At 47.1% G+C, this 27,621-nt stretch overlaps 1 protein-coding gene across 2 annotated transcripts in view; it reads right to left on the bottom strand.

The window, feature by feature from the left end:
- Positions 1-27,621, bottom strand: part of BAIAP2L1 (BAR/IMD domain containing adaptor protein 2 like 1) — a 77,072-nt gene that overhangs the window by 6,459 nt on the left and 42,992 nt on the right. Inside the window, exons 1-10 of one of the 2 annotated variants that reach the window (XM_043915306.1) lie at positions 13,817-14,192; positions 12,662-12,723; positions 12,494-12,565; positions 12,124-12,261; positions 11,326-11,478; positions 8,981-9,148; positions 7,909-8,056; positions 5,905-6,112; positions 5,139-5,216; positions 3,587-3,767 (exon numbers count right to left, since the gene is read on the bottom strand). In XM_043915306.1, coding sequence (XP_043771241.1) covers positions 3,587-3,767; positions 5,139-5,216; positions 5,905-6,112; positions 7,909-8,056; positions 8,981-9,148; positions 11,326-11,478; positions 12,124-12,261; positions 12,494-12,565; positions 12,662-12,723; positions 13,817-14,153 — 1,545 coding nt within the window. In that variant the 5' untranslated portion in view covers positions 14,154-14,192. Of the gene's footprint in view, positions 1-3,586; positions 3,768-5,138; positions 5,217-5,904; positions 6,113-7,908; positions 8,057-8,980; positions 9,149-11,325; positions 11,479-12,123; positions 12,262-12,493; positions 12,566-12,661; positions 12,724-13,816; positions 14,193-27,621 lie in introns of those variants that run through there. The other variant, XM_043915307.1, reaches the window with a different exon arrangement.

The following is a 27,621-nucleotide window of genomic DNA, read 5'->3' as shown; positions in this document are numbered from 1 at the left end:
GTAACCAGCGAAATCCAGACTGGGGACACCCTCCAGGACTAGTAACCTGGGCTTCCTACAGAGAGATGACACGGAAAGAGCTGGGGAGATCTCTAGGTACGAAAAGACGAGTCATGAGACTCAGTCACCAGCGACGGTGTGGGGAGCTGACCCGGGTCCAGATTCGAACAACGATACTGTCAAGAAATTTTTAATGAGACAATCAGAAATTTGAAGTGACCAGGTGATGATATTCAGAAGTTAATGTCAATTTCACATGATAACAATAGTTGGTTTTGTGAGAAACAAAAGAGGACCTTTAATATATTTACAGATGAAATGATATGAAGTCTGGAATTGGCTTTGCTGATTTGAGACTATGTAAGGGAGAGATGAAACAGGATTTATAAATGAATTAATAATTGTTGATCTGGGGGACCAGATCAGTAGATTATTCTTTCCACTTTCATGTGTGTTTGAATTTTTCCATAAAAAAAAATTGAAAATCAAATCCAGAAGAAGGCACTATAGACCAACAGGTCCCACACCTTGTATGCCTGGATCCTGAATTTTGTGACATGCAAATTTGATTTTTTTTTTCCCAGCAAAAGGAACTTTTATGCTTTTAGAAGTGCCTTAAGATCATTTCCAAATAGTTTGAGTATTGTTTTAAAATATACCAGGCCCTTTAATGAAATAGCATTTCAGATCTGCCCTTTCAAGCAGCGTCTCCAGTTTTGACATCTCTCACTAACAAAACGGGAAAGCTCCATATCCTTCTAAAAGTAATTTTTGGAGTTAGAAAGCTGGAGTGATTTGCAGCAATAACAGTGAAAGCAAGGAGTCATGCAGTGTGCTTATCTGGGAAAAGAAGTTCAGTCAGTTCAGTCGCTCAGTCGTGTCCGACTCTTTGCGACCCCCATGAACCGCAGCACGCCAGGCCTCCCTGTCCATCACCAATTCCTGGAGTCTACCCAAATCTATGTCTATTGAGTCAGTGATGCCATACAGCCATCTCATCCTCTTTCATCCCCTTCTCCTCCTGCCCCCAATCCTTCTCAGCATTAGGGTCTTTACCAATGAGTCAGCATTTTGCACGAGGTGGCCAAAGTATTGGAGTTTCAGCTTCAACATCAGTCCTTCCAATGAACACCCAGGAATGATCTCCTTTAGGATGGACTGGTTGGATCTCCTTGCAGTCCAAGGGACTCTCAAGAGTCTTCTCCAACACCACAGTTCAAAGGCATCAATTCTTCGGCGCTCAGCTTTCTTCACTGTCCAACTCTCACATCCATACATGACTACTGGAAAAACCATAGCCTTGACCAGATGGACCTTTGTTGCCAAAGTAATGTCTCTGCTTTTTAATATGCTGTCTAGGTTGGTCATAACTTTCCTTCCAAGGAGTAAGCATCTTTTAATTTCATGGCTGCATCACCATCTACAGTGATTTTGGAGCCCCCAAAATAAAGTCTGACACTGTTACCCCATCTATTTGCCATGAAGTGATGGGACCGGATGCCATGATCTTAGTTTTCTGAATGTTGAGCTTTAAGCCAACTTTTTCACTTTCCTCCTCCACTTTCATCAAGAGGCTCTTTAGTTCTTCTTCACTTTCTGCCATAAGGGTGGTGTCTGCATATCTGAGGTTATTGATATTTCTCCTGGCAATCCTGATTCCAGCTTGTGCTTCTTCCAGCCCAGCATTTCTCATGATGTACTCTGCATATAAGTTAAATAAGCAGGGTGACAATATACAGCCTTGATGTACCCCTTTTCCTATTTGGAACCAGTCTGTTGTTCCATGTCCAGTTCTAACTGTTGCTTCCTGACCTGCATACAGGTTTCTCAAGAGACAGGTCCACACGGATCACAGCCTTGTCTAACTCAGTGAAACTAAGTCATGCCGTGTGGCGCCACCCAAGATGGACGGGTCATGGTGGAGAGGTCTGACAGAATGTGGTCCACTGGAGAAGGGAATGGCAAACCACCTCAGTATTCTTGCCTTGAGAACCCCATGAACAGTATGAAAAGGGAAGAGAAGAAGAGAAGCCAAAGACATTTCTGAATGAGATTCCAAAATGGCATTTCCGGGACCCAAACCCACACTGCAGCCTGCGAGGAGGCAGGCGTGGTCCCCACTGTACCCGCGGCCGATCTTTCAGTCTCATTCCCTGTAACCGACTCCGCCCAGCACCACTCAGCTGAACAGAGGTCCCCAGTGGTGGGGACACCCCTGTGGGGGTGCGTGGCTCCGGCAATCACCACAGAAAGAACAAACCCATAACAAAGAAGAAGAAGAAACAGTCGAAGTGGCCCAGGCTTATTACAGCACCACTGGCTTGCGTGCCCTCGTCTCCGGAGCACGCTCAGGGGCAGGCTCACCGTCTCCCTCTGAGAAATACCCACGGCACAAATTTTCTTCTTTCAAACCTGCTCAGCGCCACTCCGCCTGCCCTGTCCGAGGGCGACCTTTCCTTCGGCGCTGATAGCAGACAACACCCCCCAAGTCTGCCCTCCCCGCTGGCACAGGGGACCCGCGTCCCTGCTCCTGGCGGGCCAGCCCCTTCCTTCTCAGTCACCCCCCTTTCCTCCGTCCTCTCCGCCTTCTCTGCTGTATAATCTATGTTGTGGGAAAAGACGACAAGAATCCCCTCTAGACTGTGCTGAGTACACCCCGCCAGGAGCTGTAAACTTCTGGCTCCTCCCATCTGGGAGGCGCCTCCCTTGGTCCCTGTCTCAGTGGCCGCACCCCCTTCAGGACAACGGCTCTGGCTGCGGAGGTGGGCAGCGCTCCCCAGGAATTGCCCCTGCCAGGATCCTGGCCCAGTGCTCTCAGCGGGGGCTGTGGGGGCACCGGGCCACCTCTGCCTTCTGGATGTTTCCACAGCTGTGGACATAGCCCACCTCATCACTGAGTCAGCGTCCCAGGAAAACTGACCCCTGACCTCCATCCAAGATGTTACCGCACCCCCTGTCGTCATGGCACCTGGCTCCATTCTCCCACGGAGCTCCCAGCTCTGACATATTTGTCTATCTCTCACTGTCTGCTGCTTATCTTATCACTAGAGCCTAAGCTCCAGCAGAGCCAGAGCTGTTTATCTCTGGCTCCTCCAGAGCCCACTGGGCCTGGCTTGAAGACAGAGTCATCACTGGGATGGATGAAGTGACTCATGGCCTCTGTCCCAGTCCCAGGCTTAAGATCACAGATAACATGTGTACCGGGTAGTTCCTGAAGGTGTGGCGATTAGATCACTACTTCAGTCTTCCTCCAGGAAACAATATGAAAACTGAAGGAAGTGCAGAGAAAGGTGATTATAGGACGAAAGGACTGCAGACATGACCAAAGGCAAGGAAAGCTTGAAAGCGGGCACAGTCTGGGAAACGATGGACCGCGTGTGTGCCAGCCATCATTTACAGATGAAATAAAAACAAGAGGAGGACAAAAGTTAAGGCGGCTGAAAGACTGCATGACAGAAAGAATCTGCAGGCCCTGGGAGCAAGCACGCGCCCCGCCCAAGGGTCACCCCCTTCCTGCTTGGAGGGAAGGGGGCCCTGCACCCCAGAGCCTGCCCGTCAGGGTCGGGGCCCCTGGGGCCCTACTCACAGGAGGCGTGCTTTCTGGTTTGGGCGCTGGGGCTTTATGGTTAGACGCCTTCAGGGAGATGTCTCCTTTCTCAGCAGTGGCTGCTCCCGTGGACAGACACTCCAGGTAGTCCGGCGGGGGGATGACGACGCTGTTCTTCTCCGCCAAGTTCGTTGTGCTCACGCTGCGGACGGGCACCAAGCTAGCGATGGGAACGGAGGCTGCGGGTTAGAGGAGGCCTGCCCCCGCACCCCAGACATCCCGCGTCTCCTCCGCCGGAACTACGTGGATTAGTGATCCACAACGGTGGGGCGGGACCAGTGCAACACACACAGCACCGCACTGTTCCTTGATTGATTTTTAGTCGCTAAGTCGCGTTCCACTTTGTGACCCCATGGACTGTAACCCGCCAGGCTCCTCTGTTCAAGGGATTCCCAGGCAACAGTCCTGGAGTGCCAGTGTTTCTGCTGGCTTGCACATGCACACTCACAAGAGTCTTTAAAAGGCCTGACAAAGGGAGAGGAAAGCTAGCTCCGTTGGGGGCTGACTCCTGATCCAGTTCAAGAAGAAAACACAGCGACAGCACTGAGCGCTCCAAACTAAAAATCTCAGAACTTTAACACCCTTGAGATCCTCAGTCTCATTTCTTGGCCAATGGCAGCTGAGCTGTTCTGCAAGGGACAGAGACACACAGCTGGCCGTGAGCAAGGGTAACAGCAAGGCCCTTGTCAGAGCAAGGGCCGGGGGTTGCTCTGAACACGGCAGACACCATGGCCGAAGCAGCTTGTGGTCAAGGTGATGCCACGTTCTGCTGGGACGTGTTTCTGAGGACCCACGGGACAGCCAACTAACCCACACACAGACCCTCCCGTTTCGGCTGGGAGAGACCTGCCCGAATTAGTCTTGCCTTGGCTCCATCACTTCTGGCTCCCTGTGCCCCTGTTTCCTCAATTTTCAACCAGGGCCTGACCTCACAAGGTTGTGTGAGAAAGAAATGACGTGGTCAGCGCAAGCGACCAGCTCCTGAGCGGCAGTGACAGTCATTCCTGGGTGGGACACAGACGGGGGTTGTTGGCTCAGACGTGCTGAGTGAAGCCCCTCGATGTGACGCGAGCCACAGGAGCAGTCACAGTGGCCCGGGGAGCATGGGAAGGAAAAAGGACGAGGGCGGGTCCCGAGGACCCTGTGTCTGAGCAGAGGGCGGAGGAAAGGCCTGAGAGGGGACTGAAAACGGGCGGCTGGTGAGGGAAGGAGAGAAGAGGGCAGGCGGGGGAGAACATTCCAGAGCACGTGTTCACCAGGGCAGACAGGCCGGGCACGTGGCCTGGGACTTCACTGTGGCGGGCGCAGGACTGGGAGGGACCGTGGGCCGAGAAGGGGGGCATCTCTTCCCAGCAGAGGGTACAGCGCCAAGACAGGAAATCGGGAAGGAAACAGACACGGAGCGCCACCCGCTCCCGCCAGCCCGGCTGTGGCGTCGTCGTGGGCTCTGCCGCTCGTCCAGATCCACCCCCACGCGCCTGGGAGCCGGGGGCCCAGCGAGCCCAGCTGGCCGAGCCACAGGCGGTCCTACCTTGGCGTCGGCTCGCTCGCGGCCTCCTCCTCATTCTCCCCCAGCAGCTTTGTGTAGGACGACGGGAACCAGCCCCTCCTGTAGGCGGAGAGCGGGGAGAAGACGACTTCGCTGGGGTGCTGGCAGTGGACACGCGGACCCAGACGCGCCTGGAATGGCCTGGGGACTGCTCGGGGCCGGGGGGCGACTGGGCCACTTGCATCACATCCCATTATAAGCCTCTTACATACACGTCATTTCTAGTTGGATTCCCTTTGCGTCTTTTGTTTTCATTTTGGTTTAAACTTAGTACGTGAATAATCTACACAGAAACTCAATTTAACCTTGTAGGAAGGCTTGTGCGCACAGTTGGAATGAGGACACTGGCATTTACAGTACTCATGTGTCAGATCTCATTTAGAGCGTTATCCTGAGAAATCTGAAGTCACATACAAACAAGTGCCTTTACTTTCAGAGGTCTCTTATCTGTACGTCAAATTTATAGGACTTCCCTGGTGGTCCAGTGGCTAAGACTCCATGCTTCAGTGCAGGGGGCATTGGCTCAATTCCTGGCCATGCAGTGTGGCCAAAATTTTTAAAAAACTTATCTCTATATGCACACACATACAGAAAACAGCTTGGGAACAACGTGGATAGACTAACAGCAGTTAACTAGGCTAGAACTGTCACTAAAGTGTGACCTTGCTGGGGTGGAGGCGCTCATCTGCCTTTAAGGATGGCCTTGACGGGAGCCCTCAGGGTGTGAACAGCCCGGCCCAGGACCCACATTTTGGTACTGTCGTGCTCCCCGTACAGCCAGCCGTCCTTCTCCTCAGAGATAAGCAGTGTGATGACGTCTCCCTGAGCGAAGCTGAGCAAGGTCTGGTTAGCGCCGGCCGTGTGCGGAAAGATGGTTTTCACTTTCTGCTTTTTCACCATGTTCAGTCCGGAGGCCATGGAAACAGATCGCGGCAAATTGGGGTCAAAGGAAGAACCTGTCGGAAGCAAGCAGGGCAGCGATGACTTTTCAAAGAAGGATGACTGGGCGAGCTCAAAGGCGCCAGCCCCAGAAACCTGGCCACCCCATGTCACCAGCACACTCATTCCACTGAAATGCCAACTGGTTCTATTCCCACACCTCCGCCTGTGGCTGGACAGACAGCAACAGACAGGGACAGCGCCTAAGCCTGGCCTGAGGCCTCTCGGAGGAGGAGCCCTGTGGCCAAAGGCCCTTCAGACCAAGAGGATGAAGCCACGTGGCCCAGCCTCACCTGCATGGAGTCCCTTGGGACGGCCCACAGAGGCCAGGGCTCCACGCCAGCAGGCCCGCGCCTCTGCCCGCCCAGCTCGCCCGCCACAGCCTGCGGAAGTGCTGTCAGGCACCAGCTCAGACCAAACCGCCCAGGGCCTGTGCCACAAGAGAGGAGGACGCTGGGGACACACGCTCTGGCAGCCGTGGCCGCTCACCTGCGAGTGGGGCAGGACGTGCTGAGCACACCCCCCGCGTACCGACCCCACCCTCGGTGCCAGAGCCGGAACCAGACGAGCTCGATGCGGGCAGCCCGCCTCCACAGCCATCGCTGCACTAGGTCAGGTCTCAGCTCAAACGCGGGCTGGTCTTTACCAGCCCACCCCAACACCCCGCAAAAAAAAATGGAATGGAAACATTTTTTTCCAGATACGTTTTTTTCCACTCAAATTTTGCTAGCCTATTATTTACTATAAAACAATGCAGAATCTCTGTCTGCATCGTCCTCAGAAATTCTTGACACTACAATGTAAACTCTGCTCTCTGCTTGACACGCCGTCTACTCTAATTATCAAGGTTACACCGAATCCAGTGATTTCCCACAAGAACCAAAGAATCATGTGAATGACCAGGGTGCACACAGTGCTGTATGCTTTCCCCTATGTCACATACACAGAACTCATAGTCTTCAAAGGCGAGTGACTACAGTGTCCTCTTTGCAGCGGACATTCTGAAAGTCTCATCTCCTTCCCCACAGCTGCCCGCGCTGGACAGCCTGCGGACTCTCGCTAGCAGTGCCCTGTGTGACTGCCACGACCTTCACCCCACGGGGCCTGTGAGACCCCCACACGCCCAGTGCCACCGCAGTCTTGAGGTCCTGGACGCCAAAGACTCTGCAGGCAAGAGTGGAGCCTGGCTGAAGCCATCTGAAATGCCTGCAGACAAGACGTGTTCCTGATTTATTCAGAGCACGTCAGCTGGGTTAAGAAACGTTAACAGTTGAAACTGAAGCCTTCAGAAAGCATGACGTGCTCTGTTAGAGATGATGAAAAACACTGAGTATAATTCAATCGAAGCCTACTGGTGAGACTAGGAACCATAACTTAGATATGTGAATTTCTATCATCTGTTTCATTGTTTCACTGAAAAGAGATTTTATTTCAGCTGCCAGTGAATATGGAACACAGCGTGAGGTTCTGTTATATTGCATGTATTGAAAATATAACACCTTTCAATAGTATGCTTACTCTATGGAAACATCTATCAGCATACAGAAGTCATATCTGTCGAAGCAACATGTCTTACAGTTTTAGAATCAACCTGGACCCCTGTCTGGAGGTGTGAGTTCCCCTGAGCCAGTGTGGAGCTGGTGCTACCACACACACAGGTATTTACTTCTAGCTCACGACGTGCATGCATGCTAAGTTGCTTTAGTCATGGCCGACTCTTTGTGACTCTATGGATATAGATCTCAAGGCACACTTAACTAAATATTTAAGAAATTTAAAGGTACTTTAAAGGAAATTCAACTAAACAGCTCACCTGTTAAATTATTTTTTCTTTCTGAGTTCTGTGTGACTGTGGCTGGGTTCTTAAACAGATCGATCAAAGGGCTGGTCAAGGCTCTGGCTGAAGGAGCTGCAGGGATCTTTGGTGGGTATTTAGAAAGGCTGTCACAATCTTGCCCAACCTGTGAAAAATCCCTTATTAGTTTAATCCGAGTATAACACAGCAATGGCATTAGAGATTGATCCCCAGGGCTGTTTTGCATTACATGCTTTAAATTCCATTTTCTTCCCCAAATTCTCTTGTTTGCAGGGTAATGCCCCATTTTTAACTATTTTAAAGATACCCCCTTCTTTTGTCTATTTATTTATTTAATTATTTTGGCTGCACCGTGCATCTTAGTTCCCTGACCAGGGATTGAACTCTCGCCCCCTGCAGTGGAAGTGCGGAGTCTTAACCAATGGACAACCAGGGAAGTGCCCCCCTCCCCCTTTTAAAGCAGTTACTCCCGTTTCCCCTAGCCCTTGAACAGCACTCATCTATTTTCTTTCTCTGTGGATTTCGAGGCTCCCTTTTAAATGCTGCTTGGCGCAAGGCTTCTCCATTTAAAAGTATTTTTCCACAGAATTTTGAGTGCATTAGTCTATTACTTTTTGACACCTAGTTTTCTAAAAAGAAGTCTGGTTTCAGTGGGGTTCTCTTTTCTTTGTAATAAATAATCCATTTTCCCCTCTCTGAAAGTTTTCAGAATCCTCTGTCGCTAACATTCTGCTGCCTGTTGAGGTCCTGGCCTTTGTGATCCAGCCAGGATCACCCTGCCTGCTGCGTTACGGGCCAGACTGTCCAGGTCATGTCTGCAGGGACTGCTGCTGGCGCTGGGCGGGGGGAGAAGTGGCGGGCAACAGCGTGTGTCTGGGGACAGGCCCGGCCTCGGTATTTGCGCTGCTGGAAGGGTGAAGTCGCAGTGAGGAAAGGTAGGCCCTGGAAGTGATACAGGCGGGCCCGTGATTTCCACTGACAAAGGTGGCCTTGCTCTGTTGTGCAAATCTGGCTGAAATCTTATTAGCAAAGGTATGGCTGAAATCTTGAGGTGACGACCAGTTCTTACCACACTGCTTCTCTCGACCATGGGTGAAGGCAGGGGCGTTCCGGACATTGGGGTGGAGACTGGGGTCTTAATTTCTTCGATCATGTTCATGATTTTCTCTGGCACTTTGGTGACATCACCACAGGTTTCTTGCCACCGAGGCAGTTTGGAATTGATCAGTTCTGCAGACTATAAATTCAAAAGAAACAAAACCAGAGACAGACAAACATGTATTGTTAGAAGGACGAACACAAATGATAACTACTACTCAGATTCCTGGCTGACCACCGGAAGTGTGGGAGTGAGGAGTTAAATTCAGTGAGTAGTTGAAGCATCTGTGAGGATCTGCTGTGTCTCATTTGCTGAGGAGCACGTAGGCTCCTGTTGTAAAGGATTTCCCACCTTCCTCAGTGTGGGTAGAGTTCAGGCTAATACAAGGATCGTCAACGGTTCGGAAGTTCAGAACTAAGACAGAAGGTGGAGCAATCTGTGTTAACCCCCGTGTTTATCAGGGGCCCGAGAACTGCCGATCCCTCTGTCTTCCCCCCACCCCTTCCACGAGAAGCGCCTTTGATGGAGCGAGAGGACCAGGAGTGGACTTCACCACCGAGAGAGAGGCCTGGCGCACCGGAGGGGTGACAGGTCTGTCCTAAGAAGGTCCTCTACGGGACGGGGGGACCGGAGGCGGAGAGTGGTGGCTCTCTGGAGTCAGGGCAGTGCTGAGTGGCAGTCCTGACCGCAGGCCGGCGGGGCCCTTGGGCAGGCAGCAGCTGGGAGGCAGAGACGCAGGACAGGGCTGAGGCCGCCCGGCCCGAGGCGGAGGTGTCATCCCGCCTCCCACAGCCCGGCTCTTCCTCCGACTGGACCCCGGGTTCCCGGGAGCCCTCATGAGAAGCCCCCTTTCTAGGCGGCAATTTAGTTGGAAAAGGAAAGTAGAGCATCCTTTGTGAAACTATTTTCGTAACAACTGTACTGTTTTCATCTAGACTCTGTGTTCATCAGGTGTGGTCTGGGGGTGTCAATGTGAATCCTAAGCCCTGCCCCTCGCTCCACCCCATCCCCTGCCTGTGGCCTGGACACGCCGGGGACCAACGGCCTTAGCTGCTATGTCCAAGGAGCCACTGAAACCGCTGGGACCAGGGAACGCACCAAAGCGGTTTTCAGAGACCTGAAGAGACTTCTGGTAGAGAAAGAAGGAAATTTGGCTTGCGTCACGCTGAAAGACATAACTGGGACTCAAGGTTAAGTGTGTGGAAGACTGTGTCAACTACTAGAGCTTTCTGGAAATAGACCAAGTTGCCCCATCGCTGGGGGAGGCGGGGTGTTGTCACAGAGAGCTTCAAGGTTGCTTCTGGCCCCCTCTGGCGGACACCCTCACCATGGAAACAATGCCGAAGCTACTACAGATACGCTGGGGACAAATGTCATCATCTAATGCATCATGTTTGTTTTTCTTTTCTGTAACAATTTGAGACCTTGGGTATTTATAGATTTGGTAGCTAAATATTCCTTCAAGTTTATGGAATATGTAACCTATGATATATGCATGCATACAAGGCCAGGTTCCCCCCAAAAGGAAGCAGCCCTACATTCAAGCTTTTAGAACGCTTCTCGCGTGATGGAGTGCGCTCTGAATCGCTTCATCGTGAAGAACAGTGAGTATGTGACCTCAGTCACTGCTAGTTCTGGATGCGTACAGAAGCCCAACAGAGCCCATAGTTTTATTAAAAAAAAAAAAAAAAAAACGAGGGAAGGAAATTTAGGACATAGTTTGTGATGATTCCTAGAAGCATAACCTCACAACTGCATGTGCTGAAGGAGGGTGACAAAGCTAGTTACGGGGCTGATGGGGTCAGGAACACACACACAGCTTGAGGAGTGAAAAAGTGTGAAGAAGGATTCCCGTCCAGCTGTCCTGAGGCTATGACAGGGTCTGTGGTCTAGGACAGGATTTCCAGCAACATCGTCTACATGGACCCCCAGGAGAGCCTCTCAGACCACCCAGGTGGGGTGTACCTGGGGGCTGGCGGGACTCACCCGTGGTTCTGGTGAAGACACTGATGCTGAAGATGCATCAGGGAGAGTCTGAGAGAGGCTGGCTCATGGGTGAGAAAAGGGGAAAAAGTGCCATTTCTCAGCCATTGATTAAATATGAATGGGTGTCACTAAATTCAACATGATAAGCAAACATTTGACCATTTCATCTACATTTCTAAAAGTTTACTCATTCAAGTTGGTCAAAAATTATTTCCTTAGAATTCTTTCCTTGGCAAAATGAGCCCATTGCTTTACACTGGGGCACCTATGGAAGGCAAATCTTGTCAAGGGTATTTAAATGTCAGGAAAACATTTGCTGTTGCGCCCACCTGTGTGTGGTAATGGTGTATCTGACTCGAAAAGCTGCAGTGTTTGTCGACTAGAAAGCAGAAGCGCCTTTTCTCTTCAAGCAGGGCTTCTTTGCAACCATCTGCAATAAATTTCTGGATTTCATTCTGGCGAGAAGTAATGGTTTCTACATACTAGGAAAATAAATAATAATTATACAAGTATGACATGAGGAACCAAACAGCTACCCAGCCTGACACTTATCTCCTGCCATCTTTACAGCTGATTTATTTTGATAATGGAGTGAATGCTGAAGGCAGATAAACATTAGACAGAACAACAAAGCCCTAACCTGATCCGAGCAGATATCAACATTCTCATTAAGGTCCCTGATCCACGCCTGGAGAGAAGTTGCCAAAGGCCCTACATTCCACTTGGCAATTTGCATAAAATATTACTTTTACTCCAGGGACAGGATCATGTTTTATTGGAAAATAATGGGTTTTGGAACCAGAAAGTTCAAGATCAAATCACATTTCCAAGTGCCAACCATGTGAGTTAACCGAAGCCTCACTTTTCCCATCTGTAAAATGGGGACACAATGCTTATCACTCTCCCAAAGTCAGGAGACAACACCAGTGCTTTTGACTAATTATTCTTAACTCTGGGGAATTCTGCGGTCTTCAGTTCCCACCAAGTCAGTCAAAATGCTTATTTTTGACTTTCAGCAGCAGCACATCTGATGGATAAAGTATAGGCTGACTGAGATGAGCATGCCTCCCATTAACTGTATAAACCATCCACCCCAAAATAAAGTAACACAGTGCTGAAAAGTTCACCTCAGTCTCTTTGCTTTCATATTTGAATGGATTTCGTCCTCCTTGACTTTTCCTTCTTATCTTCTTCAATTCAGCTTGCGATTTTTCCAGAGAATCTAATCTATGCCTGTGTTCTGCTTGGTATCTTTTGAGAGTCGCCTGGAAGGTAAACGTTGCACCTGTTTTACCGAAGCGCCAGGCAGGTGGCTGCTCTGGCTGTTTTAACGGGGTATTGTGGCCTTCATGCTCGCTGCCGCCACCGCCGCTGACTCAACCGTGGGCAAGTTCTCCTTAGGCTTAGCCATCAGGTGAGCACAGCCTCCCTGAAAACTAGGTTCCCCGCCCCGGGTGCCCTCCGCCCAGGGCAGGTGAAGCAAAACCTGGTACTCACATTCATATATTTTACATCAAGCTCTGTCTTCTTCTCCAGCTCATAGATAATCTCCTTATGGAATTTTTTGAACTGTGAACACAAGTGAAAAATTGAGACCAGGTTTGAGACTTGAAGCAAAATAAAATAAGTATATTTATTTGGTAAATAGAAAAACCGTTCACATACATTTTCATCAAGACTGTCGTTAAGTTTCTTGTGGATGCTCGAAATCTCTATGAGAACATGGCCTGTGAACAAAATCAGGGATGTTAGGGTGAAAAGCCACTGTGTGGTGTGTTGTAAAGATGCGAGGGGGAGTAAATTGGCGGATGAGGCCTAGTCCGCAGCTGCTCCCAGGGCAGGTGAGCACCCGGCCCCGCGGCACTGGGAACACTGGCTGTGGCCCAACAGCAGGGGTAGACACCCGATGGACACAGCTGACAACAGCACAACACTCCCCAAGACCCATCAGCTGTCTTCAAGCTCCCCTCGTCCTCCAGCTACTTACCCATCCCCTAAGCCGAATCCTACCTATCGGGTTTAACTGTTAAATTCTCTTACAAAAGATTATCTTGGTCCTTATAGTAACTAATTATAGGGACAAATGACTCATTTTTGATCTAATCCCCTGGGTAATCTGATTATCTGTCAGGCATAACAGATAAAGGTTATTTTCTTTTTCTTATATTAGTTCTCCTATCACTCTGGAAAATCTGAAAAAAAAAAAAAAAAAAAAAAAAATCTGGGAAACCGAAGCAGGGACCTTGTTTTATCTCCTGGGGCTACATATTCCAGGACAAAGGAGTTGTTGCTCCAAAAAGCAGCTAGATGCTCCAGGTGCATCTCTTGCGGTGTGTGGCAGAGTGCTGCCTCCCGGCTTCTAGAAGGGAACAAGAGCCTCCCTCTGCCGACGTCTCTACAAGAACCAAATGGGTCTGATAGCCAAGAACTGGGAGCAACAGTGTCACCTGGACCACCACCAAGTCATACCAAACCACACAACGTGCCGGGGGGACCATCCTACAGTTCGGTGGGCAGATGAAAAGGAACTCTTTGGGCAAAACTGAATGGCTGTTGACAAGGGAGAATGAAGAGGATGACTACGGCAGACGTGGGGAAAGAGGGAAAGGCTGCGGACTGGACTCGGGCTTCGGAGAGCACCTCTGTGCAAAGGACTCTACCGTGCCCAGCTCTGGGGACACCTGAGGACATCTGACTCCAGGAGGGCCAGCCCAGGCTCTTCCCTCACCTTCAGACTCAGAAATTCAACCCATCCTGAACACGCCCACCTGCCGACCCCATCGGGCACCTCGTGTTCAGCACGCCTCCCAGTGCACTCACCGTCTTCTCTAATCCCAGCTCCTGGCTGCCAGCCAGCCAGTCCTAGGGGCTGATGGCCAGCCTGTGTGCCACACTCACGGACAAAGACTCTCTCCCCGGGGCCGTCGCTTGGGCCAGCTTGCGGGTGGAACTGTGCCCTGACTCTTCCTGTTTCCTTGGCTGACAAATGTGCCAGCCCTCTGCTGCCCCGCAGAGGAGGCCCGTGGGGATGGCCCGCTCCAGCAGAGGTGGGGAGTCTCCCCAGACGCCCTGCCCCACACGTGTCAACCTGCCTGCTGGACCTCGGAGGAGCCGCCCTCCTCTTCCTAGCTCTCATTTCCCATGACTCCCAGCCCATTCTCTTCTGGATCTGCTTCCTCCCAGGTGCCAGGGGGCTCTCCAAATCTACATGTAAAGTGTCACTCCCACCCATGGTGTCCCAGGTAAACCAACTCCTCAGCCTGAAGCCCACCATGAACGGTGTTGCTGAAAATGACCACGGTGGGTGGTGGGGACAGAGACTCTCCTGGAAGGATATAACCGGGTTAATAGGTTAGAGGTACGGAAGCCCCTAGGCACCATGTGACTCCAGGAACTGCTGCTGGGTAAGCATGAGTGAAGGCCCCCGCCAGGGTATCAAGGCACCCACTGTACCTTCAGTGATCCTGACTCCATTTATCCTGTGATTCAGTTCTAAAGCTCAACATGAAACAAATACACAAACCAGAGCTCTTCACAAAGGAAGCCTTTATCTGACCAAGAATATAATTACATTAATGTCATTTCATGTATTGAAATAATCTGAGGTGAAATATTAATAAACTTCACATCTATTTTAAACCCATAAATAACTCCCAGTTGGAGATGAATAATAAACAACAAAAAAAACCAATTATTTGAAAATCAAGCACTCTATTCCAGGCAAATCAGATCTACTTAAAATAATTTTGCTTAAATCAGTCAGAGTGATTCAGGCTAGGAGGAAAGTGTTCACAATTTTTTTTTTCATGTAGTCAAGAACTTTATTTCTACAATCTTATATAACATCGACCTCCGAGATACGTGCTACCAAAAGTCTGGGCTTGTGAGAACACCAGCGCCGCTGAAGCGAGTGCTCCGGCCTGAACTGAGGGCCCCGGCTGCCCGCACCCCCTCCTGCCTGTGCCCCCTCCCCACTGCAGAGCCTGATGGAAGGGCCCAGTGAAACAGACCATTCACTCTGCGGGCAGGAAGGGAACACCTAACCTTACCCCTGCTAAGTCCCTCACTGTTGGTGGAATTTAAATGCCGACCTCAGAGCAGCAACTTCTGAGTCCTCAGGCATGAAAAGGATTAAAAAACATCTTTCCTGTGATTATGCAAGCTGCCCAAAGAGTATCTTGGAACAGAAAATGAAAACAGCCTTTATGTTCAATCTACGGATGTTTACTCTTAATAAAGCAAGTGCTACTTTATGTCTGAGATGTGGAATCACACACATTTTACTCTTAGCTCCGTAACCTACTTTTTCATAAATTACATTTGGGAAGAAAAAAATTGTTTTGAAAAAAGAAAAAGCAGTTGAGAAAGCATAGCCCAGAATTCAATGGAGCAGAGCTAAATAAATGCCCAAACAGGAATCTACGTGTCGATCCCAGGAACTACAGCACCGTATGTACGGGATCAATCATTTCCTTTTTTCCCTTTAAGGTTTTGAGTCAATATTTTGGGAAGAAACTCATAGTAAGTACAGTAATGTGACCCAGTCTGAATAAATTATATTCTTAAATGGCAGTATTAAAGAAATTGAAATATATACCTATTTTTCAAAGTCATGAAGTTGATACAACTAAAAAGTCAATGTCTACCATCAATTTTTCTCTCTAATTCATACAAATAATAGCTATTGGTGGTATCACTCTAATTCTAGGAACCGTGAACAAATCTGTCTAAAATTTGGGTAACACTGTATGAAGATACACGTGTTTAGCCAATAGGCAGTATGGACTTTAAAAGTTAAACAACAAAATTTCAAAAAGTATTACTTGTATGAACACAAGGTTTTCATCTGAAATGTGGATTAATCATGGCACTATTAATATATTTTCAACTAGATAATTATTCGTCAATTCATGGTGTAAGTTTAGAGGAGCCAGAGGGAAACTACTAGCAGACTTCGGGGACACAGAACACGTAGGCATAAATGTTCTTTCTCGCTTATATTTGATCATGGATAATCACAACGTCTGTTATTTCTGGAGAGTGCAGAGCAGTGACTGAGTCACATGCTATTTCCTCTATGTGACTTCGAGTGGAATCGGACAATAAAATGACAAGGTGGAAGCCAACCCACTATGGGCCTAAAGTTACACCATATGAATTAAAGGAAAAATTTTAAAAAAAAGTTACTGTAAAAAGGCTATACTTTTCCTGAGAGTTTTCCAAATACCTAATGTGATGCAGAGGAAATATAATGAAAGTAAAAGCAAATTATACACAGGTGGGAGATGTTAAAAAAAACAACAGATATGCACTCAGGGTCGTTAGTACCAGCATCGGGTGACCCAACCTGCCAGCGTCTAAGAACATCTCTCAACGGCTGTCTACCCCTGTCCCTGGATGCAGGTGGAGGGGCTCCTCACTCATCAGTATTGAAATTGTGTGAATAAACCAGGTGCAGACAGGCACGATGCCAGAGAAGTGAGCAGGTGGCAACCAGCACACACGCTTCACAGGCTTGGGTGGGTGTGATTCTGTCTTGAGCCCTGAAGGGAAACGCTGGCTGGTAAGGTGTGCATGCCCAGCCAGAAGGAACAAGTGAGCCCCATAATGCATGATGTCTGCCAACAGAACCCCCTCACTCCTCAACAAGCCATTTTCTGGGTGAGCACTTGTCTTCCCGAAATAAAATCCACGTATGAGGCTGTCAACTTGTAGCTAGTCACCATGTTTTATTATCTTTTGCTCCTTATACAAACATGGCGTGTGTGCTTGGTTGTGTCTGACTCTTGACTGGAGTCTGCCAGGTTCCTCTGTCCATGGAATTTTCCAGGCAAGAATACTGGAGTGGGTTGCCATTTCCTCCTCCAGGGGATCTTCTTGACCCAGGGATCGAACCGGTGTCTCTTATGTCTCCTACATCGGCAGCAGATTCTTTAGCATTGGCACCACCTGGGAAGCCTTATACATTATAAATATATATGTATATATGTATTTTAAACGCTTTGGAAGAACTCTTAAGACTTATAGAATGAGAGAAATAGACACCAAACTCTTCTAAGCTCATCTCCTCTCTCACCAACCCCCCGCTTCATTGCCAGGGTGCCCAAAGGAAAGTTTTCAATCTCCCACCATCGAACAGAATACACTGCACTTTTCTCTGCCTCACAGCCTTTCACAATACTGTAGTTGAAGGGACTCCATCAGGATCATCCATTATGAGAACAGGCACACCTTGATTGCTGTTGGTTAGAACCAACCATAAGGGCACTTCGGGCTTCTGCTCCAATGCGTAAAAAGCTTCAAAGTTGTCACTCCCTTATTCACAACAAGAAACAAGCTAAACACACTGAAAAACAACTCTCAGATTCATCAGAGAATTAGAATGATGTGGAAAATCAGAGTTTACAGGGAGCAGAAACTGATGCTGGAGCCATGGTTGCCAGGAACGCAAGGAGGAATCGCTGGAGGCTCCGTGTGGAGAGTTAAAAACAACAGGGGCTCACTTCTCAGGAGTTTCATTTCTAGGACGCACCCCCACCACCAGGTTTTTATTGTAAGGAATGAGGAAATTCCTCTGGGGCTTCTGGTGGTGGGGAGGGCAAAGTGTTTTGAAATTTGCCCAGAGTTACCCTGTTCTTGCTCTGTTCTGAGTAAGGAAGGCCAGCCCTCCAGGGAAACCCTTCCCTGAGCCCTATCTGATCTGGGGAAGGACAACTAGCTGCCTGCTGCCCCTCTCGCTTTCCTGTCTCAGGTAAGCAGAGGGGAAAAGAGCCTGAGAAACTCTCGGGAAGATCACGACCCACACACTGTGGCCACTAAAAACCAGTAACACACCACAAAACCACCAAAATGGAGATTTAAACATGGGATTATAAAGGATGCTCCTCCTCTCCAATACTTTACCACATCACCCATCAACAGGACTCCAGGATAATAACAGTGGGTTATAATTGACACTCCATTTAAGAGGATTTTCGAAAGCAACCCAAAGACAATGAGGGGGACAAAAATAATGGAGAAAGGGCAGTCCTTTTGGCAAAGGGTGCTAAACAACTAGATATCTACTTCCAGAGAAACGAAATCTAGAGCCTGACCTTACATTTTTCATAAAAAGCAACTCAAAATGGAGCACACACCTAAATGTACAATACCAAACAATAAAACTTTAAGAAGATAAAGCCAGAGAAAATTCACATGACTTTGGTTTAGCACTGAGTTTTTAGCTATCAGGCCAAAAGCATGATCTGTGAAAGAAAAAACTGGCAAGCTGGACTTCATTAAAATCACAAACTTTTGGTCCGCAAAAAAAAACTGTTAGTAGAATGAAAAGACAAGTTCATAGACTGGGAAGAAATATCCGCAACACACATATCTGATAAAGAACTTGTATCCCAAATAATATAAAGACCACTCAAAGCACAAACATAAGAAAAATAGCTCAATTAAAACGTAAGATGGCAAATAAGCATACGACAAGATGCTCCAAGTCATATGGAAACTTACAAATTAAAATAAGATACCAGCACACACCTATCAGAATGGCTGTAATCCAGATCACTGGCAACACCAAATGCCGTTGTGGAGCTAGAGGAACGCTCATTCACGATGGGCGGGAACGCAAAACTACTGTGGCTTCAAGACAGTTAGGCAGCTTCTCACCCAGGAAAACAGTTCAAATTATTCAAAACTAGTCTTTTTCTAGTAATTGTACTCCTAGGTGTCTACTCAAATGCCTAGAAATATTACGTCTGTGGAAAAACCTGTATATGAATACCTAAAGCAGCTTTATTCATACTGCCAAAACCTGGAAACAACCCAACTCAGTGGGTAAACAAACTGGCACGTGTGTACAACTGAATATTCTTCAGGGATTAAAAAGAAACCAGCTGTTAAACCACAAAAAGATGGAGGAATTTTAAATATATGTTGCTTAGTGAAAGAAGCCAGTCTGAAAAGGCTGCCTGATATGCAATTCCAACTAAATGACATTCTGGAAAAGGCACAACTATAGAAACATTGATGGGAAAAAAAAAAAAGGATTAGTGACTGCCAAAGGTTGGTAGGGGTTCTCTTTATGTATTTGTCAAGCTCATAGAATCCCGATGTAGACTATGATCTTTAGTTAATCATGTGCCAGGACTGGTCCATCATTTGTGACAAAGGCACCACATCGGTGCAAAGACATAAAAACAGAGGAAGCAGTGAGCAGGGGAGGGAGCAGCGTGACGACTCTGTGAGGTCTCGGCAGTTCTGTGTAAACCCAAAACCACTCTAAAAAATAAAGTCTATTAATTAAAAATATATTCACGGCAGTCGTGTGGGCCCTGCAGTGATTAGGAACCAGTGGCTCCCTGGGAGGAACACACACACAGCGTCTGAGTGCTTCTGGCAGTTAACACGGAAGAGAAGTGGATCTCTCAATTCCGTTACCTGTGTGCTGCGCCCCCACCCAGGTGCCTGCCAGGAACACACAGGCCTTAAGAGTCTGGTCGTTAATGAATACACTGAATCAATGAGTGGAAGGCTGACTGCAGTAAAGCATGGAAGTTCAGTGACGGCAAGAGAAGAAAACCAGTGAAAGCTGGACCCCTCAGAAGGTGGCATCTGTAGTGTTTGATTCTATTGCTATACCCATACTGGTTACAGAAATGCCTACAGGAAAAATGACTTTTGTGGAACCCACATGCCTGGGCCCTAACCTCTGGGCGCTGGGTGTTCATCTGCAGTCTCAGCAGAGCCGGCTGTCATCTGGGGCTGTTTCCACCCACAGGGCCTCCAGGAGCAAATTCCTGGCATCTTTTGTTTCTTATCACCAAGATTTAGTAACACTGAGGTCCAGTCTCAGAGGCTCCTGAGCCACAAACAAGATAATTAAAAAAAAAAAAGAAAACGAGACATTTTTGTTTATAAAATTTTCAGTTTGCCAAGCAAGAAGCTACAATCCCAGACTCTGGGTTCAGTGGTGGACACCTGGCAGCCCGAGTTGTGAGGATTAAGTATCCTAACGAGGGAGACGTGCCAAGAGCAAGACACACACTAGACACTCAGTGTTTGACACCTTCCAGCTTCCTGACTTCCGGTAAAGACTGGGAGAGGGAGGGAGAAGCTGGTACAAACTACTTGTTTGGGAAGTGTGGCAGCAAAAGAAAAGTGGATGAAGGAGGTTGCTAGAAAAAGAAACATTAAAATATTTTTTCTTTTTTAAGAGACATTTTTCTGAATAAGGTCTGAAGAAAGAATAAATGGAAACTAATAAACCCCATAGGACTGACATGCTGAATTAATTTTAAGCTTATGTAAGAATGCTTTTAAAGATAAAATATTACTATTATCCTAACATAGAGAAGGCTGAGCACCAAAGAATTGATGCTTTTGTATTGTGGTGCTGGATAAGATTCTTCAGAATCCCTTGGACAGCAAGGAGATCAAACCAGTTAATCCTAAAGGAAATCAACTCTGACTATTCATTGGAAGAACTGATGCTGAAGCTCCAATACTTTGGCCACCTGATGCGAAGAGCCGACTCATTGGAAAAGACCCTGATGCTGGGAAAGACTGAAGGCAAAAGGAGAAGGGGACAACAGAGGATGAGCTGGTTGGACGGCATCACCGACTCAATGGACATGAATTGGAGCAAACTTGGGAGACAGTGAAAGACAGAGGAGCCTGATGTGCTGCGGCCCACGGGGTCGACTTAGTGACTGAACAACAACAAATTATCCTACAAACAGGACTTAACTCTCAATGGGAATTATCACTAGAAACACTTCTGGATATTTTAGAATCAAGTCTTTCCAGGTAGGTGCAGAGCAAATGCAATCCCACAATATCAGAGATCTAGTCTTACAATACCTAAGGTAACACCAAGTAAAGATGTCCATTCAGATTTTAACCAAGTATTATCTTAAGTAGGGTGGAGATTTGAGGTTTAGGTGATAATTCTGTCATAATATTGGTTCAGGAAGCAAATTGAACGTTCATTTTCTACTTCATTGTTGATTAACAATTAAATGAATTTAGCCTACCTGCTGTAAATAAGTGCTGTCAAGTTAAACAAAGTACAGGATTTGTAATGAAGATATTAAAAGTTGGATGTTAATGCACTACTCTTATTTTAGCTAAAAGAACAATGTTAATTTATTCAAGTGTATATATTATATATCAGATAATTGATCAGTTTTGCATCCATATACAGATTACAAGCAGTTGTCTTCTTACATCTGAATGCAAAATACAGCATTAAAAGATTAGTTATATCACGTGAGGTATATTAACATTAATTATTCATTTTCCTTTTTCATCACTTAGTAGATTAAAGGTAAAAGACAACCATTTTGAGGCCAATAAAAATGAAAGCAAGCGCATTACTAATAATGAATGAAGCTGACAACCGGTTATTCTTACAGAGTCACTAATGAACTGTAGGTATTTTCATTTAAACGTTAAAAATGCTACACCTGAAAAATGTGAATTATTTAAAATAATTAAAACAGGGCCCCAAAACACAGCGATGAGGACAACACACAGAAAAGTAACTGAGAAACAGTTTCTATTCAGTATTAATGGGTAAAAACCATCTTAAAAATTTTGAGTGAATTTTTTCAAAAGACTACAGTTGTTTTGTTTTAAAGCAACCAGTTCTAATTAGGCAAGTTTAAAAACACGAAATAAAACAAAGCTTCTGCTCCCAGTGGAAAGCCATTAATCTAAAACCACACACCCCAGGTACATGTTGGTTAGTTCTATATGATGTGAATTTAAGGGAGATTCCAGAAAATCCAGAATCCATTTTATTATATCTCTTACTCCACAGGAACAACGGGAACACAGAATAAGAACAAACAGAATAACTCGGTGCTCTCACAGTTAAGTGTTCTTTACCTTTTCCTTCTTCAGAGGGGAAGATGACATCTCTGATGCTCATAGACAGCGACCGCTCACAGGTGTCAGGTCATTCCCGGGTGCCCAGTACGTGCAGGCTGCCTCACAGAAATGGCCTCACTTAGTCCTCACCACCTAAGAGTAGCTCTGAACCCACTGAACGGAAGCGGGAGCTCAGACTGAGGCCTTGGATGACTTTTCCCCAAATGACACAAGTTCTAAAGGCAGTGGGGCTGGAATCTGGACTCACGTCTGAGCCCGAGCCTGTGCTCTTGACCACCCTGCATCCTCACTCAAGCATGAGAAAGGACCTGGATTTTCCCACCGGGCCCGAGGACAGAATGATGCCTGGCATGTGTGAAATCCAGGGAAAGGCAAGTCTCCCAGCATCTGCCGGGACGCTTTAATTACTAGGGCTGTTTTTTTATTGGAACAGTTGCCTGGGAGGGTGGGGGCGGCGTATGGCTGGCATCACAGAGGCACTGGGGAGGGCGGGCCTGGCGGCCTGAAGCCATTTCAGCTCAACGTGTCGGCTGTGCAGGAAGTAAAGCTACAGTGGCACGACTGCCTCCCAAGGCAACAGGTGACGACCGGCCTCCCACACCTGCTGTGGCCCAAACACACACTCGGGCCCAGCTGCCAGTCAAACAGAGCGATCAGTGGCCAGCCTGCTTCCGGCACTAAACTTTTGAAACAAAAAATGCTTTAGGAAAGGAGCCATCAAAAGATGATGATCCATCGCAAATGGCAGGGACCCCACAGCCTGCAGCCCAGCTCACACTGGAGAAGGGCGCTCTGGAAAGGGTCCCCACTGGCAAGTTCCTGGGGCTGCGAGGCTTTCTGTGGGGTGGGGAGGGCTGGTCCCTGCCTCCCTGGACCATCTGTGAGGTGGACATGTAAACAAACAGCCCCTGACAGAACCCGGTGAGACAGACGAGGACACAGAAGTGAAGCACCTGACACGCTGTGATGCTCACAGCTGCTGGCTTCCTTCCAGCCGAGGGAGTCCACAGAGCACACTGTCAGGCATCAGTGACCCTGGGTGAGTGGACGGGCCTCTCCTGTCCACAGGGGCAGAGAACTACACGTACACACAGGGAACTCCGGACTCACATTTCCACTGGGCCTAGCAGGCATCCAACCCTGAGACCTCTGAAAGCCACCCTGACGCCCTCACCCCCACACCCCTGGCCCCACCCCTGGCGGCCGATGCCCAGTGCAGCCCAGCACTGCTGCTCACCTGCGCTGGTACCACAGCCTCCCGCCCCGTCTCCCTGGTCCCACCCTTCCACAATCTCTTCTTTGGGCAGAAGCCAGAGAGAGCCTTTTAAAGGCTAAGTCAAACCTTTTCATTCTGGGGATCAAAATCTCCAGAAGCTCCCCAACCCCACCTCAGGTTAAAAGACAACTTTCTTACCATGACCCACAAGGCCCAACGGGACTTGTCCCACCCCTGCAAGCCCCTCTCCAGCCCTCAGCCCCCCTCTCTCCAGCCTTAACTGCACCTCTACCGACCAGCTTCCAAATTGCGACCCAAGCTCACAAGGGCTCGGGAATGCTGCACTTCCAGCCTCCAAGGGACTACTCTCCCTAGACATCTGCCTGCCGCTCTCCCTCTAGCCCGCACCTCTTTGACCCCCTACCCAAATTGGCTACATCCCATCCCTCTTTTCCATCACTCATCGGCCCCTTACCTTGTTGCTGCTGCTGCTAAGTCACTTCAGTCGTGTCCGACTCTGTGCGACCCCATAGACGTCAGCCCATCAGGCTCCCCCGCCCCTGGGATTCTCCAGGCAAGAACACTGGAGTGGGTTGCCATTTCCTTCTCCAATGCATGAAAGTGAAAAGTGAAAGTGAAGTCACTCAGTTGTGTCCAACTCTTAGCGACCCCATGGACCGCAGCCCACCAGGCTCCTCCGTCCTTGGGATTTTCCAGGCGAGAGTCCTGGAGTGGGGTGCCAGTGCCTTCTCCACTCACCTTATTACCGCCTGGCAAATCAGACCTGTTTACCACTCACTAGAACGCAAGTTCCCAAGAGCAGGGACCTTTTACCTGTTGATTTATCCCTAAGTGACCAGAACAATGCCTATCAAGTGATGCTCACTGAAGTGAACATACTGTTATTTAAATGAGGAAAGAAAAACTACTGCAATTCCTTGATTACTGAATACTGGGCTTTATGTACTTTTCAGAAAACCATAGAAGGGCTTTTTTTGTTGCTGTTGTTAAAGGACAATTTTTCATGAGAGTAAAGAAGAAACAAACCCTGTCCTCATCCCAATACTACCGTGCTCACCCTCAGAGCACAGGGGCTCTGCCTCGGTACCAACAGAGGAAAACAAATGAGTGAGACGGAGGCAGCCATCAGAATGATGATCACATGGATTACTTATAAATTCAAGGAAATACACATGGAAGGTTCAATTAAAACAGCAGTGCCCCCTCAGGAATCACAGCAGCGCTAGTCACAATAGCCAAGACATGGAAGCAACCTAGGTGTCCCTCGACAGATGATGGATAAAGAAGATGTCATGTATATACACATACACAATGGCATATTACTCAGCCATTAAAAATAATGAAACAACGCCATTTGTAGCGACATGGATGGACCTAGAGATCGTCATACTGAGTGGAGTAAGTCAAAGATAAACATCACATGGTACCGCTTATATGTGGAATCTAAAAAAAAAAAAGATACTGAGGAATTTATTTACAAAACAGAAACAGACTACAGCCACAGAAAACAAAGTTATGGTTACCAAGGGGAGGGCAGGGAGAGGATAGATTAGGGTCTGGGGTTAGCAGATACAAACCATTGTACACAGAATAAACGAGGTCCTACTATACAGTATAGGGAACTATATCCAATATCTTGTAATAAACTATAATGGAAAAGAATCTGAAAAGGAATATATATATAATATATAAACTGAATCACTTTGCCATACGCCACAAACACAACACTGTAAATCAACTATCCTTCGATTAAAAAAAAAAAGCAGTGCCCAAGATAGTTTATATAACCACAGATTTTAATTATGTTAAAACAGCTATTTTAAAATCATAAAGACTGAAACTGGTTAAGTTCATTTTTCAGTAAAAGTATTAATTTTTTAAAAACTTGAAGTATATTTTCATAGTCATTATCAAATGGTTTCTAAACTTCCTAGAGGACTCATAAGTTGTTTTAAAATATTAATGCAAAATGGAAAGTTGGGCGAGATCAAGCAGAGAATAAGAGATAATATCAAAACATTCAGTCATATACATATGAAGAGAAAAAAAGAAACCTTACTTAGTATGTCACAAATTTCTATTGTTATAAAAATGGAAGCTGCTGACTATCAGCCATGGCTCTGAGTTATAAATACCTGAGTCATATATATGTGTGTGTCATCTTCACTACACTCAACAGTTACAGAAACAGACCTGTTCTGGACATCAAGAGTCCAGGTTTTAGTTGTAAAGAGCATGCTGTTTAGTTTGCCTCTTTAGTCATCTCATAATTTTTAATCTTTGAACTTATGCTCCTAAAACATTAGTCAGGTTTTCATCATGAAAAAACCTTTTAGTCCTAATAATACTCTTGTTTCAATTTGAAATGAGACATAGAAACACAGAACCTGTAGCCTATCACTCAAAATAATAACTCTAACCTATATATCCAAAATCTCCCATGATCCTTTCCACGAGCCCTGAATCCCAGGCAAGCTGAACTCTCCCGTGTCCTGTCCCTCTGCTCCCTCCAGCAGAATCCACCCCCTTCCGTCTCTGGGCTGTCCACAGGATTACAGCACCCCCTGACTCAGCACCTCCTCCACCCGAAGGTATGATCCCATAGGAGGGAATCCTGTAGCTTTGTACCTTTCACTCTTGCTCTTGGTCCTGTGTTAAAGCTGTGTGTGTGTGTGTGTGTGTGTATTTTCATAATCTCCCATACTAAGCTGGAGATATCCTGAAGGGGATCAAGTTTACTAAGCTTGCAAACAGTCATGGTTTCAAGAAAGCCTAGAGAAACCTGATTCACAGAGTCAGAAGGGAGGAGCCCAACACCCTTATCTGATACACTCATTTAGTCCACCAACAAACATTTCCAAGCTCATCCTGGAGCCTACTTCTCTCATCCTTGCCTCGCTGTGGGGGCAGAGGTGGCACATCTGTGGTAGCTGCTGTTCCCTCCCCCTCTGGACTTTCCCTGGAGCAGACACTACTGGACTACCATCAGGATACCCCGCTTCAGAATCCTCCGAGATGTTACTATAAGCACAGCTGTTCACAGCTCCTTAGCAGGTTTTTACAGAAGGACTTGTGCCAAGGCCATTTTCTACACTGAGCCAAATGCTGGCTTCCTGGGACTTCCCTGGTGGCCTAGTGGTTAAGACTCTGAGCTCCCAGTGCAGGTGGCCAGGGTTGCATCCCTGGTCAGGGAACAAGATCCCACATGCTGCAACTAAGACCCGGGGCAGCCAAATATACAGAAAATACCAAATGCTGGCTTCCTGGGACTTCCTTCCACTGGATTTCAGGAACAATATGTGTACATCTTCTGTTGCACACCCAGGCTTCCAGGTTTTAAAGACTACTTTTGTAATTCGTTTTCTGTGTAGAAATCCAATTTTGTGGGATCTGCTTTAAGGAGTACAAAATTCCAAATTCAAAATTACCAACAGGGTTTTTAAAGATGTCATGAAACTGAGAGGCCTTAAAGCTGAGACTTGAAGTCTATGGGAAACCCTTCATTCACCAGGGAATCAACCAATTGGAATTTAAACCCAGCTTCACTACTAACTAGCCATGTGAAATTATTTAACCTAAGTTCTCATTTTCTTGTTTATAAAAAGTTGGAACCGATACCTCCCACCTCTGAGGACTGCTGTGAGAATTCAGTGAGACTTCTGAATTTTGTATTTCCATTAATGTCAACAAAATTCATAAAAAATTTTTTATATTGAGGTATAACTGACATACCCTACTGCATTAGTTTCAGGTGTACAACATGATGATGCAATGTCTGCATACACTGCAGAACGACCACCCCGAGAAGTCTAGCTATCCCCTGTTATCATACAGTGCTAACAAAAAATTTTGTGTACGTCATAAGAAGTTTTACTCTCTGGGCAACTTTCAAATATACATGATGATGTTATTGACTATAGTCATCTTGCTGTACATTACATCCCAATGACTCACTCATTTTACAACTCAAAGTGTGCGCCTCAAAATTCATTTACCATGTTATTCATTCTGAGTTGGGTGGGGCCAACTAAAACCCTTCACAGAGGACTGGGAAATGTGCACAACTAGCCCCTCAAATTATTACAATGTCTATTATATTGTTTTTAGTGTGAATTAGTTAGGGTTGAAGACTTAACAGAAGTGGCATACTTATATTTTTTGGCAATAGAATACACATAACCTAAATTTACCAATAGTGACATTAAGTACATTCACAATGTCGTACAACCATCAATTACCCAGTTCAAAAACGTTTCACCACCTGAAAAGGAAACCCTGTGCCTATTAAGAAGTCACTCCCCACTGTCCCATCCCTCAACCCCCAGCAACTACCAATCTGCTTTTTCTCATAGGGACTTGCTGATTCAAATTTTTGAATGAGTGGAATCTTAAATATGTGGCCTTTTAATCTGGTTTCTGTTGCTTAGGATGTTTTCAAGTTCCATCCATGTTTTAGCATGCATCAAGACTTCATTCTTTTTTATGTGTGATTAACATTCCACAG

Source organism: Cervus elaphus, chromosome 10, assembly GCF_910594005.1.
Source record: "Cervus elaphus chromosome 10, mCerEla1.1, whole genome shotgun sequence".
Classification (NCBI taxonomy): Eukaryota; Metazoa; Chordata; class Mammalia; order Artiodactyla; family Cervidae; genus Cervus; species Cervus elaphus.
Note: the sequence above shows the minus strand (reverse complement) of the source record. Positions and strands in the feature narration are given on the sequence as shown.